Source organism: Penicillium waksmanii, assembly GCF_028829765.1.
Source record: "Penicillium waksmanii strain IBT 27052 chromosome Unknown utg000010l:1.0-3698451.0:1.0-3701458.0, whole genome shotgun sequence".
In the NCBI taxonomy this organism is placed as follows: domain Eukaryota; kingdom Fungi; phylum Ascomycota; class Eurotiomycetes; order Eurotiales; family Aspergillaceae; genus Penicillium; species Penicillium waksmanii.
In genome coordinates, this window is record NW_026643256.1 from 398280 (window position 1) to 409058 (window position 10779).

The 10779-nt window shown below is 51.0% G+C and overlaps 4 protein-coding genes across 4 annotated transcripts; 1 reads left to right on the forward strand and 3 right to left on the reverse strand.

Annotated features, from left to right (window-relative positions):
• Positions 1–1026: 1026 nt before the first annotated feature.
• On the forward strand, positions 1027–3352 carry N7481_012098 (putative cell wall protein; the record flags this gene model as incomplete). The annotated part of the gene is made up of 2 exons (XM_057271317.1): positions 1027–2406; positions 2468–3352. The coding sequence occupies 2 exons, from the start codon at positions 1027–1029 to the stop codon at positions 3350–3352; spliced, it is 2265 nt and encodes a 754-aa protein (XP_057115505.1).
• Positions 3353–4759: 1407 nt separating this feature from the next.
• N7481_012099 (PWI domain-containing protein) lies at positions 4760–5928 on the reverse strand (the record flags this gene model as incomplete). The annotated part of the gene is made up of 6 exons (XM_057271318.1): positions 4760–5106; positions 5171–5267; positions 5323–5487; positions 5571–5636; positions 5741–5765; positions 5825–5928. 6 exons carry the CDS (start codon positions 5926–5928, stop codon positions 4760–4762), a joined length of 804 nt encoding a protein of 267 aa, XP_057115506.1.
• Positions 5929–6175: 247 nt separating this feature from the next.
• On the reverse strand, positions 6176–7537 carry N7481_012100 (archaemetzincin; the record flags this gene model as incomplete). Its single annotated transcript, XM_057271319.1, has 1 exon — positions 6176–7537. One exon carries the CDS (start codon positions 7535–7537, stop codon positions 6176–6178), a length of 1362 nt encoding a protein of 453 aa, XP_057115507.1.
• Positions 7538–9353: 1816 nt separating this feature from the next.
• N7481_012101 (glycoside hydrolase family 134 protein) lies at positions 9354–10104 on the reverse strand (the record flags this gene model as incomplete). The annotated part of the gene is made up of 4 exons (XM_057271320.1): positions 9354–9454; positions 9506–9633; positions 9698–9824; positions 9882–10104. 4 exons carry the CDS (start codon positions 10102–10104, stop codon positions 9354–9356), a joined length of 579 nt encoding a protein of 192 aa, XP_057115508.1.
• Between the last annotated feature and the right edge of the window lie 675 nt (positions 10105–10779).

Genomic DNA, 10779 nt, shown 5'->3' on the forward strand with positions numbered 1-10779 from the left:
ATTGGATTTAATTAACCAAAGAACCAAGCAATAAAGCACCCACCCCCTTTTAATTGCAAGCTAGACCTGACCTGACTAGGATTCTCTTCTTTTTAGAGCGCAAGACCAAAATAACTCAGTCCAATATTCTTTCGGGTCCTGGCTCGACCGTTGGTGGGTCATGACGATCGTTTCCCTTGAGTTACTTGGACAGGTGGGCGATGATGCATTTCTCCTGATGATCCTCGCCTGAGTTACCGGGTTAGTCATTGTACTCGCATGTCTTCTCTCGGGAGCACTCGTGCCAATACACCAAAATTTGACCGCAAACTTGGATCCTCAAGTCGTATACTACCGTATGCCAACTGCCGCTTCTTGCCCTAAATTCCAAGGGTCTCTCATCTTCTTGACCAGGCACTATCACGCAGGTAGGGTCAATAGTCAGAATGAAAATCCCAATATGTCTTTCAATGGGCCTTACCGGGAACCTGACACCATCTGTGACGGCCTCGCCACAAATGGGCGGCACAAGCGGGCACCGTTTCCACCCATGATGTTTTACCTAGGCTCATCCGATGGGTTATTACTGGTAGCCTTGCTCCACTGGATGGGCCCTCAGCGATCCAACGCTACCCCCCGATATCCGCGAGTCTAAGGGGGATGGGGATTAGAGTGGATAGCTCCAAATGTGGACTGATGGCGTTGAGGTGTCGAGACCGGGGTAGTGCACCTCCTGGTCCGTCCGGTGCTACTGGGATATGCTGGACCCAAGTGGAGATTCGACTTCCAGTAGGCGGCGATGTTCCTGGATGATCAGGGGGGGCTGTATAAATATTGAGGATCTTCGCCCTCCCGTCACTACTTCACATCTTTATTATTCCACCAGTCTATCGTTAATACTGTTTCTGGACGGCCGTTGTGGTTTGTCTGTCTTTCTTTTTTTTTCACGGTTTGATTTTTTGTCAAAACCATTCTTTTTTTCACTGTCATTCACTTTTGGCTCTTTGACGCCTATACATTCGCTATAACACACTCGTGACGCCGACAATGCGTTCTTCTCTCCTCCTGCTCGCCGCTCTGGCAGGCTCCTCTCTGGCCTACCCTGCCCGCGACATCACCCACGACCGCCGCACCTTCGGACTTCTCGCTGATATCCTCGGTGATGTCACCGTCGACGTTGGTGACATTCTCCACCTCATCCTGGGTGGTGGTGCCTCTACCTCCGTTTCCATCCTCTCTGGTCTGAGTGCTCACGGTGCTGCTGCTCTTCAGGGTGGTGCTATCGGATGTGGTGCTGGCACCATTCACGCCGATGCTCGTGCTGAGCTCAAGAAGTGGCTGCACACCCAGGCCCACATCAAGGGCTCCCTCAAGACTCACCTTCTGACTTGGTGTGATGCTTCTGCCGATGTCACCTTGGCTGCCGATGTACTGGCTTCTCTGTCCGCATTCATCCCCGCTTGCGCTGAGATTGCTGCTAAGGACTCCATCTATGTGACCATTGATGGTGTCTTTTCCGCTGTGGACCTGGCGTCCACTCTTGTCCTTGAGCTCTCTGCTCAGGCTTCTCTTTCTGCTTTCCTCGAGGCCCACTTGAGCCTCGGTGCTGATATCCGTGCTGGTCTCGGTGTCTGTGCTAACGGTGGTGTCGCTGGCAGCTTGACTGCCGATATCAAGGCTTCTCTGCTTGCCTGGCTTAACCTTGATGGCTGCCCTCTCAGCGCTGACCTGAAGGTCTCCCTTCTTGCCTGGATCCACGGCAAGCACGGTGCTGGTCTCGTCGCCATTGGTTCTCTCTCTGAGAGTGCTCTGTCTGCTATCTCTGTTGGTGCTTCCGTTGGTCTCTCCGTTGAGGAGCACGGTGCTCTTTCTGTCCACGCCCAGGGTTCCATTGCTGCTTTCCTCGAGGCTGACATTGCCGCCAACCTCGATGCCAACATTCTCCTCGCCCTTCAGGGTTGCGCCAAGGGTCACCTCGCCTCCGCTCTGTCCGTTGAGGTCCGCACCGCTCTCGCTATCTGGCTCTCTGGCTCCAGCTGCTCTCTGGGCGTCGAGCTGAAGTCTGTTGTCCTGCTGTGGCTGTCCCTGGGTGCCACTGTTGACACCTCCGTCGACCTCGTTACTGGCCTTGTCGGTGATATCACCGGTTTCCTGAGTGTCACTGTCCTTGAGACCCTGAGTGTCAACCTCCGTGGTGCCCTTGGTCTGCTCATCTCTGGCGAGAGCCTCGCTTCTCTCTCCTGGGAGGCTCGTGCTGAGCTTGCTGCCTTCCTCGGTGGCTGCACCAGCATCGACATTGGTATCAGCATCGAGCTGATCATTATCGAGTGGTTCACTGGCTGCAGCATTCCCGGTGCCCCCAAGCCTTCCTCCTCCGTTCCCAGCCTGCCGTCGTCCACCCCTGCTGTTCCCTCCGGCTCCGTCTCCGTCTCAATCCCTGGTGGCTCCCACGGTGGTTCTACTCCCACTGGTGCCTCCCCCCGGCGAGACTCCTGCCCCCAGCGGTCCCTCCGGCGCTACTACCACTCCCTGTGACACCGAGACCAGCGCCATTGTTGGCTCTACTGTGATCCCCGGTGGCCCTGCTCCTTCAGGCTCTGTTCCCTCTGGACCTGCTCTCTCTGGATCTGTCACCAGCGGCCCTGGCGCCTCTTCCACCCCCTGTGATACCGAGACCAGCGCCATTGTCTCCTCCACTGTCGTCCCCGGTGGTCCCAACGGTGGCTCTACCCCTACTGGTGCCTCTCCTGGTGAGACCCCGGCCCCAAGCGGCCCTGCTGGCCCTGCCACTACTCCTTGTGACACTGAAACCAGCATCACTGTTGGCTCTACTGTGATTCCTGGTGGCCCTGCTCCCTCTGGACCTGCTTCTTCAGGCGCCTCTCCTTCTGAGTCTGGTGGTGTCCCCGGTGGCCCCGCTCCCTCCGGTGCTGCTACCACCCCCTGTGACACTGAGACCAGTGCCATCGTTACCTCCACCATCATTCCTGGTGGCCCTGCTCCTTCAGGCGCCTCTCCTTCCGAGTCTGGTGGTGTCCCCGGTGGCCCTGCCCCATCTGGCCCTGCCACCACCCCTTGTGATACTGAGACCAGCGCCATCGTCACCTCGACTGTGATTCCCGGCGGCCCTGCTCCTTCCGGTGCTTCTCCCACCGAATCTGGCAATGTCCCCGGCGGCCCTGGTGCTAGCGCCAGCACTCCCTGCGAGACCGATGTCACTCCCGTCGTCACCTCCACTGTTGTCCCCGGCGGCGGTGCCAGCCAGCCCCCTGCTCCTACCAATGCTCCCTCGGGTCCCAGCGGCGGTGGTGACGAGACTGACAGTACCGCCACTGTCACCGTCACCTCCACCGTCTGCAACTGCTCGAAGTAAGCGGCTTCAAAACCGCAGTCCATGAAGAACATCTATTCAAGGATGTCTTCTCCCACTTTTGTTTATTTTTTCTTATGACAAGATGACCCTCGAACCCCCATGGCATGTCGAGTGACCTGCAGAGCACGTTTTATCGTGATCTCAGCTGCTCACCCCTTCGCTTCTGTCCTGTCTGTAGATATTTAATTTTAATTCTAATCTGCTCTGGGAACTCCTGGCCTCACCATGTAACTGTATATTTATATGGGCGAACGGCTTTGGGCAGTTTGTGATTTTTAGACTTCTGGCGTCGAATCAACCTTACCTTCTACATATACACGATCTGTCGATTTGCGCCTTACTGATTCCCCCTTCAATGGAGTACATTCCTTATACTATTCAAATATACTATTCAACCTGCCATTGATAGACTACTTCTTTCTGTTGTGAAAAATTTTTGTTTTCTTTCTGAGCACTGTGCTTCATGATAGACTTATCCGATTAAAAGCTTTCTTACATGTCCGATCTTGAAGTAAACGAATTTCAATTGAACGCCAGGGCTGATTTTAGCTTCGTGATTATTAGGTGCATGGTCACTAGCAGTATCCCCTATTTCCTTGAAGCGTAGAGGTTGCTCCACCCCGTTTATGATAAGTTCTAAGGACTGTTGGATTGCTGTGGAAACACCCTACTGGAGTAGCTACCGGAATAGTAGCACCAATACCATTGGATGCCTACTAGTTGAAGAGTGTATGCTCACTGATGTTTCCCACAAAACAACTTGAACATTTAAAAGGTCAGGTAGGACTAGGGTTGGTTTCCAAGGATTCGCTCGCATTTGAATGTTTAGATTTCATGTAGATAGTCGAGAGAAAAAATTCTGCGCCCCCATAAAGATAACAAGAGAAGAAAACGGGAACAGAACTTAAATGTGACCAGGATATTCAACGCCAATGGAAATGCGGACCGCATGCGCATGAAATTTTAGCTATATCTCCGAGGTTCAAAGTAACCGACCTCACTCGGCATCATCGGGTTGTCCCTTCGTTTGCATAGACGACCTCTCACTTGGTGATCCGGAATGACGTGAAGGACCCTCGTATTCATCAGCCATCTTTTGTCGCTTCTCATCAGGCGCGGATGCAGATGATGTGTTACGCCTTCTCCGACTGGAAGGGTTGTACCTGTCCATGGAACGGCGACGACCTCTTTCCTTTCTAGGACCGTGGCTGCGGGTCCGGCTCCGGCTCCGATCGCCAGGGCTACGACGCCGGTGGTTATTATGGTGGTGATCATCATCGCGACTGCAACTGCGGCTTAGTCGGCCAGCGTCGCGATCGTTAGCTTTCCTACGATCACCTCGCTCACGCTCACGCGATCTGGACTGGTGTTTGGCGTTTCCGCGTCGGTTGTGGTGTCGCGGGGGTGTTACGCTGCGGGAGACAGAGCGGCGTCTGCCTCGGTCTCGCCTGGGACTTGGTGAGCGGGAGGAATCATTTCGGGATATGGATCTGTCTCGATCACCGTAGTCCGGGCTTCGTCGCCTCTGCCTATTTTCCTTGCGATCTCGGCGTTCCGGCGATTTCGATCTGCTGAAGCTGCGGCGGCGCTGTCGACGGGGCGGTGAGCGGGAGCGAGAAGGGGAGCGCGAATTGGGGGAGTGATCTGGTCGACGGCCTCTGTGATTGCTAGACGGGACGTAGGAATCGAAATCGCGGCGAGATGGGGGTTCACGGTATCGTTCCCGGCTTCGGTATCGGGGCGGAGATCGTGAGCTTCGTCGACCGAAGTCACGACCACCTCCTCGTCTACCTCTTCCGCCTCGATCGCCTCGATCACCACGCTCTCGGCGTCTTAGGTCGTCCATCTCGCGATCGCGGTTTTGCTCTTGTTCTTTCTGTCGACGGGCTGCTTCCGCAGCCTTCTCGGCCTCGGCCTGTAGTTCTAATGGTCAAATGGGCGCTAAAAGATAGCATTGGGATGTGCGGTACCTTTTCTTGCATCAATTCCAGCTTCTTCGCTTCCAAAAGCTCCTTTGGAACACCCTGGGGATTTTCTTGACCGCTGAGGCATAGCGACCATAGTTCTTGACAAAACTTGGCCGTATCTCGATCGAGGAACCCGGTCAATTGGATCTGGAGCGATTTAATATCGGGCTAGTTAGAGAAAGGTGAAGCGTTAGTCAATGCAGGTACGTTAGGTTGTCAAGTGTGAGTAAGAGAAAGTCAAGGGAACATACGAAGCGAGTCCCTTCCAGGAGATTGAAACACAGCTCGATCACCACATCATCTTCATTGCCAAGGATCTTGATCGTCAATTAGTTCCAATTCTCCCGCATGGCCCGATAACTAATATCTCAGGGCGTTGCCCTGTAGAATAATACACATCATGTTCGATGAGGGTACTTACATCGGAGATTCGACTGGCAATCCATCTGCAACGAATGTTAATTCCGCGATTGCGGCATTTTGGGAAATCCCGGGAAATGCGCACTTCTTCATGACTTCAATGTTGACTTTCTTCATGTCCACCTTCCGGCTGAACTCCGGAGGGAACTTGGTCTTCTTCAGCAGCTTGGCATCCACGGGGGCCGCCATTTTGGAGTGAAGCTGCGCGAGCGAGGTATGGAAGCAAGGTGTGGGTGAAGCTCTTCGGCGTGGAATAATGAACAGCAGGCGGTGTAATACTGCCGCTCACCACTTTGATGCCTTGTGGCCTTGTGGCCTTGGAGCCTTAGGGACTGTCATTTTACCCTCAGTTGCGCTTCTTACAACACTTCATTATTAACCATAAGAATCATTCAGATAATTTCGGAGCTATATGAGAAATATTGACATCATCGGCCTATTCTTCCAGCTCAACTATTCTTCCACGAATCCAAGCCGCAAAAGGCGCAAACATGTGTTCATTCTTGCTATGAGGTTTCTCACAAAAAGCGAGAAGGGCATTGTATCGTCCGATAGCTGTTGTCGACGTGGCATGGAGAACTTTGGCCAGATCGACTGGACAAAGATAAGGTGGTTGCGAGGCGTCTTCACCCACCGATGCTGTGCCCTGCATGGAACAAGCATAGTACATGCAATGGTCAATACCGAAACAGTGACCCAGTTCATGGCTAGCTGTTCGGCAAACTCGCCCAAGCCAGAGTGCGGAGAGCGAGGTCCCCGTCAGATTTTCCATGGGAAGAGTGCGATGAATGGATATCGCAGCTTCCATGGGGCTTACCCTGGACGTGGAGGAACCGACCTTCCCTTTGTTTTGTTTTGTTTTCGTTTGGGGTTTGGAAGTCTTCTTGGCCGTGGAATCCTCGTCAGCCGCATTGCAGAAAGCAGATATATAACTTTTGCAATGTGATGCTGGCCAAGCATGAAGACGTTCGACCGACTCAAGTTCATCTAAATTTGGATTATATCTGGCGCTCGAGACAACGGCCACCCGGCTCCCTCCATAAGCACGACCACAAGCAAAATCATCGTTTTCATCTTCATACATATCGTGATTGACCAAGAACAGAAGTGCGTATGCATCCTTGGGCAACATGCCAATCACAGCATCGAGAAGGTCATTTAAATTGAGTTGTCCATCAAAGACGTCATCCCTCGAGGCACGAATGCGAATTCGAACAGATTCCTGAGATACTTGCAGACCGACAAACTTGGGCCGCTGAGATTTGGCTTTGGAGGTTGATTTGGCGGAAGCTCCTCCGGAATCCCATCGGACGAGGCAGAGGGTCGACCGAGGCATCAGCTTCACCGGAAGCCCGTGATAAAACGCGCTCAGATATTCATGTACCTCCTGAGTCAAAGGAGGCTCCACTCGGTCTTCCTGCCGATAACCCTTTGGCCGGCTCCATGGTTCAAGAAAATCAACACCATCACTTATTTGTGGCGGGGGAACCACATAGACAGTTCTCCGACTTGGCGTAACTGAGTTGCGATCTTCCTCGTCAAACCATTCCTGCAAAGATTGAGGTGGATATTCAGGATCTTCGGCAATCTCATCCCCTGGCAGTACCAATGGCCCAGGAAAAGTTTCAGGATTACCTTTTAGCAGAGCGGGGCTAGGCATAAGGTTGTCATTTTCCAGCTTTGTTGCTGCAACGCGTTCTCGCATGTTGGGTCTTTTGAACCCCGATTGAGCAGCATGGCGCGAGCATTCGAATTGCACAGAACGGTGGCTGCATCCCGAGGCCGAAGCTGATGCCATTTTGGAGCTGCGCGAATGAAAAGGATATGAACGGCAAAGGGAAACCCTGAAAGGGGCCCGGATGGAAAAGTAGAAGGGGGCTAGCGCTTTAGTAGATACGGGCCATCCAGTATGAACGAATCAACTATGCACCAAGAGAACTCGAAGAATGATCACTGTTGGGCTGAGGCTTCCAAGCGGGGAGTGCTGCTAGTTGGACCATCCTTTTTGCTAAATGCACTATGGTCCTTCTGAATTCAGTTTAGTATGTATTTCTCATACACATTCAGTAACACAACTAAAGTTTGCAACCCCCTAGAGTAGACTAGTAGTAGCTACCTAAGATATAATAAATACGCCAATCTATTCCATCTTAGGTAGCTACGAGTCTCCTATTCAAAGGCGGAAGACTAAGATAGTCCAACAAGAGGTTGCAAACTTAATCTTTTACTATTCTACTGTATAACAGAGGTATATCTGAATTTGTATTGGAAATACTACTAATCTAGGAAAAGCAAATATGTGATCCAATTAGTAAAAAAGATGGTCCAAATAGCACAACTCCGAGCAGGGGCGGCTGCCCGGACTGATTACCCCACCAGGAAATGCCCAATGAAGAATAAACCAATCCAACTCACTTTCTCCAAATGTGCTCGACCGTGCCTAATAATCCATTGGATCGCGGGTTCAAGTTGTGATGATTTGGAGCTGGTATTAATTGGCGATATTGGCAAATTACACCATTTCAAAAAAAGAAAATCGGTAGACAGATTCAACTTTATTCCCATGTTCAGCTTCGGATTTGGAGATGAAGCCCTAATTTCCCCCAGCATTTGCCATATGTAACTCAGGACGCTCTTGCCGGTTGTTTATCATACTACAAGTACGAGAGGTTGCCATACATGACTCGGAGCATGTTGGGTATTCGTGCAAGCGGGTTTCAATTGCCCCGGTCTTTGATGATTTTTCCAAATAAACGCCACGGGGACTTTCCCCCTCCGTTTCGTGGCCCTCTCGACTTTGTCTCCTCTACCTCCAATCCCTCGACTTTTATCAGCGTTAGTTTCTCATATTTGTCGTCATAGTGAGCACTCGAAGCGGGCTTCGATCGTCAAAGCGGCGACTCAGCAAGTATTTCTCCTTCGAAGCGACAACACCGTGACTTGGACGCAAACTCTCCTTTACCTAATATACCTACGCCCCTTTCAACTACCGGCAGCATGAGCGACACCGATTCGTCGAAATACCCCGAGTGGTTTACCGTCGAAAATAGAGTGAGACGACTTTTCCCGCCATGGCCTCACCCCAGACACCCTTGAGATCTGAAAGCAGCTGGCCTTCGCCCGATCCATACCAATCGCTGGGGCTTGGTTCACGCGATCGATGACCCGGTAATGGAAGGGTTCTGTTCTTGCCGTACATGGCCCATGACGCCACGAGGCACCTCTCCACAGCTAAAACCGCTACAATTCTTAAGTGTACATCAAATTTATTCTCAATGAGCTTTGGCACATATGTATGCTTCGATTGAAGTGTCTAGCCCTATAAGAGATCTTGGCACCTTTGTTTTTGTTACAAGAACGCAGCTGCAAAGACATGATATTGCCATGGGTACATTACCAACTGATTAACAACAGCTAAGATGAACCATGTAAATTTCTAACTAGTCGATTGCCCAGGTGGGTCATCGGGTGAAATACCAAGTGGAAGTTGCAGCGAGCCAGCACAAGACCCAACACAATACTTTCCCCCGCCGCTCCAACCCGCTGATTAGCTCTAGACTGACGCTCATCTTGAAAAGGGCAAAGGCTCTCCCAGCAAGGTGCTGATTTAAGGCTTAAATAGCCTGGACGTTGACCCAGAAACGAGTATCATCACTTTGATATTTTTCATTGCTCTCGATCTGCTCTTGAATCCACAGAACGGCATCTTTGTACCCTGTTTATCGAGTCAGCCGAGTTATGAATGATCATGTTCATATCCACTGACCTTGGATATCTGAAGTATCAGGGTTTTCAACACCTGACGCTCCGTTGCGATGGCCGGCGAACCAAACGTCAAAGCCATACTTATCTTCGCCATCGTGACGGGCCTCGATGTCCTTATCCAAATCAGAGCTTGAAGGATCAACATATTAGCTCACACAATGTCATAACTCTATAATGTAGATTGGATACACACTTCAGAACGGCTCCATCATCAACCTGGTCCGCGGTCTCGCCTAAGAACGCAGATGCAGAGTGACGGAGTATGTACCAGTTTTGCTTGAAAATTCCAAAGTTCGTAGCATCACCAGACTTTCCATCCCCTGTGAATTTATCTGTTAATGTACAAACTGGGCAAAATGTGGTGCTTTCATGAATACCGTATATATAGTCACTAGTCATAGCCTTAGTCTCCAGCATCGCAATGGCCAAGTCACGAGTGTTGCCACCAGCGCCGGTCACTTCTTGCTTTCGAACCCCGAGGCCAGAAACCGTCTCATTCCCTCGATCATCACCACGGGTAGCAAGCTTGAATCCTGCTACGGGCGAAGAGATGACGGTGGGAATGAGTGCGAGGACACCGAAGAAGGACAGAGAACGCATTTTTGATACCTTGGATAAGAAGAAAGTTTGTTCAATCGTGATGTTCTTTTCGGGCAATGGCCGTTGTTACCGTGATGAGTGTTGGGACGAAAAAAAGAAAACCCGCGTCTTATATAGATATTTATGGAGTGGGGACGGGGGCGGCTGTGAGACCTTTTTCACCGCTGTAAACATTTAATGAGTGAAGCTTTCCTAGGCTCCAGCCCGCCCGTGTAAAAATAGGAAAGATCATCCAAGATTTGAAGCTACTTGATGGCCTACCAGTGGGTGCGAATGGTCCCTGGATGAATCGGGAGACTTGGCAAAGGGTGCTCCGTATTCCGTCGTTCATGCCTGCGCGAAACCCTTCATTGTACCCTGTCCAAGAATAAGCCATAATAAAAACACCTCATTTTGAATAGTTTCACTTCTTGATATTATTTTGAATCAGGCGGGGAAATATTTTTGAAATTGAGACAAAAGGTTCTTTAGTTGTGACGGATCAGAAGACAGCTTAACCCTTAACGGTTGGTAGATGCTCTTGATAAATACAAATAAATCACATGATTAGTATACATTACATGCAGGCTCCTATTCATGCTGAGCTTAATAGGTGGGTTGTAATCACGTAACGGATGAGAATGCTGTCGTCTCTGCAAACGTAGGGTCGCATTATGTGCTTCTTACGAGGTAACC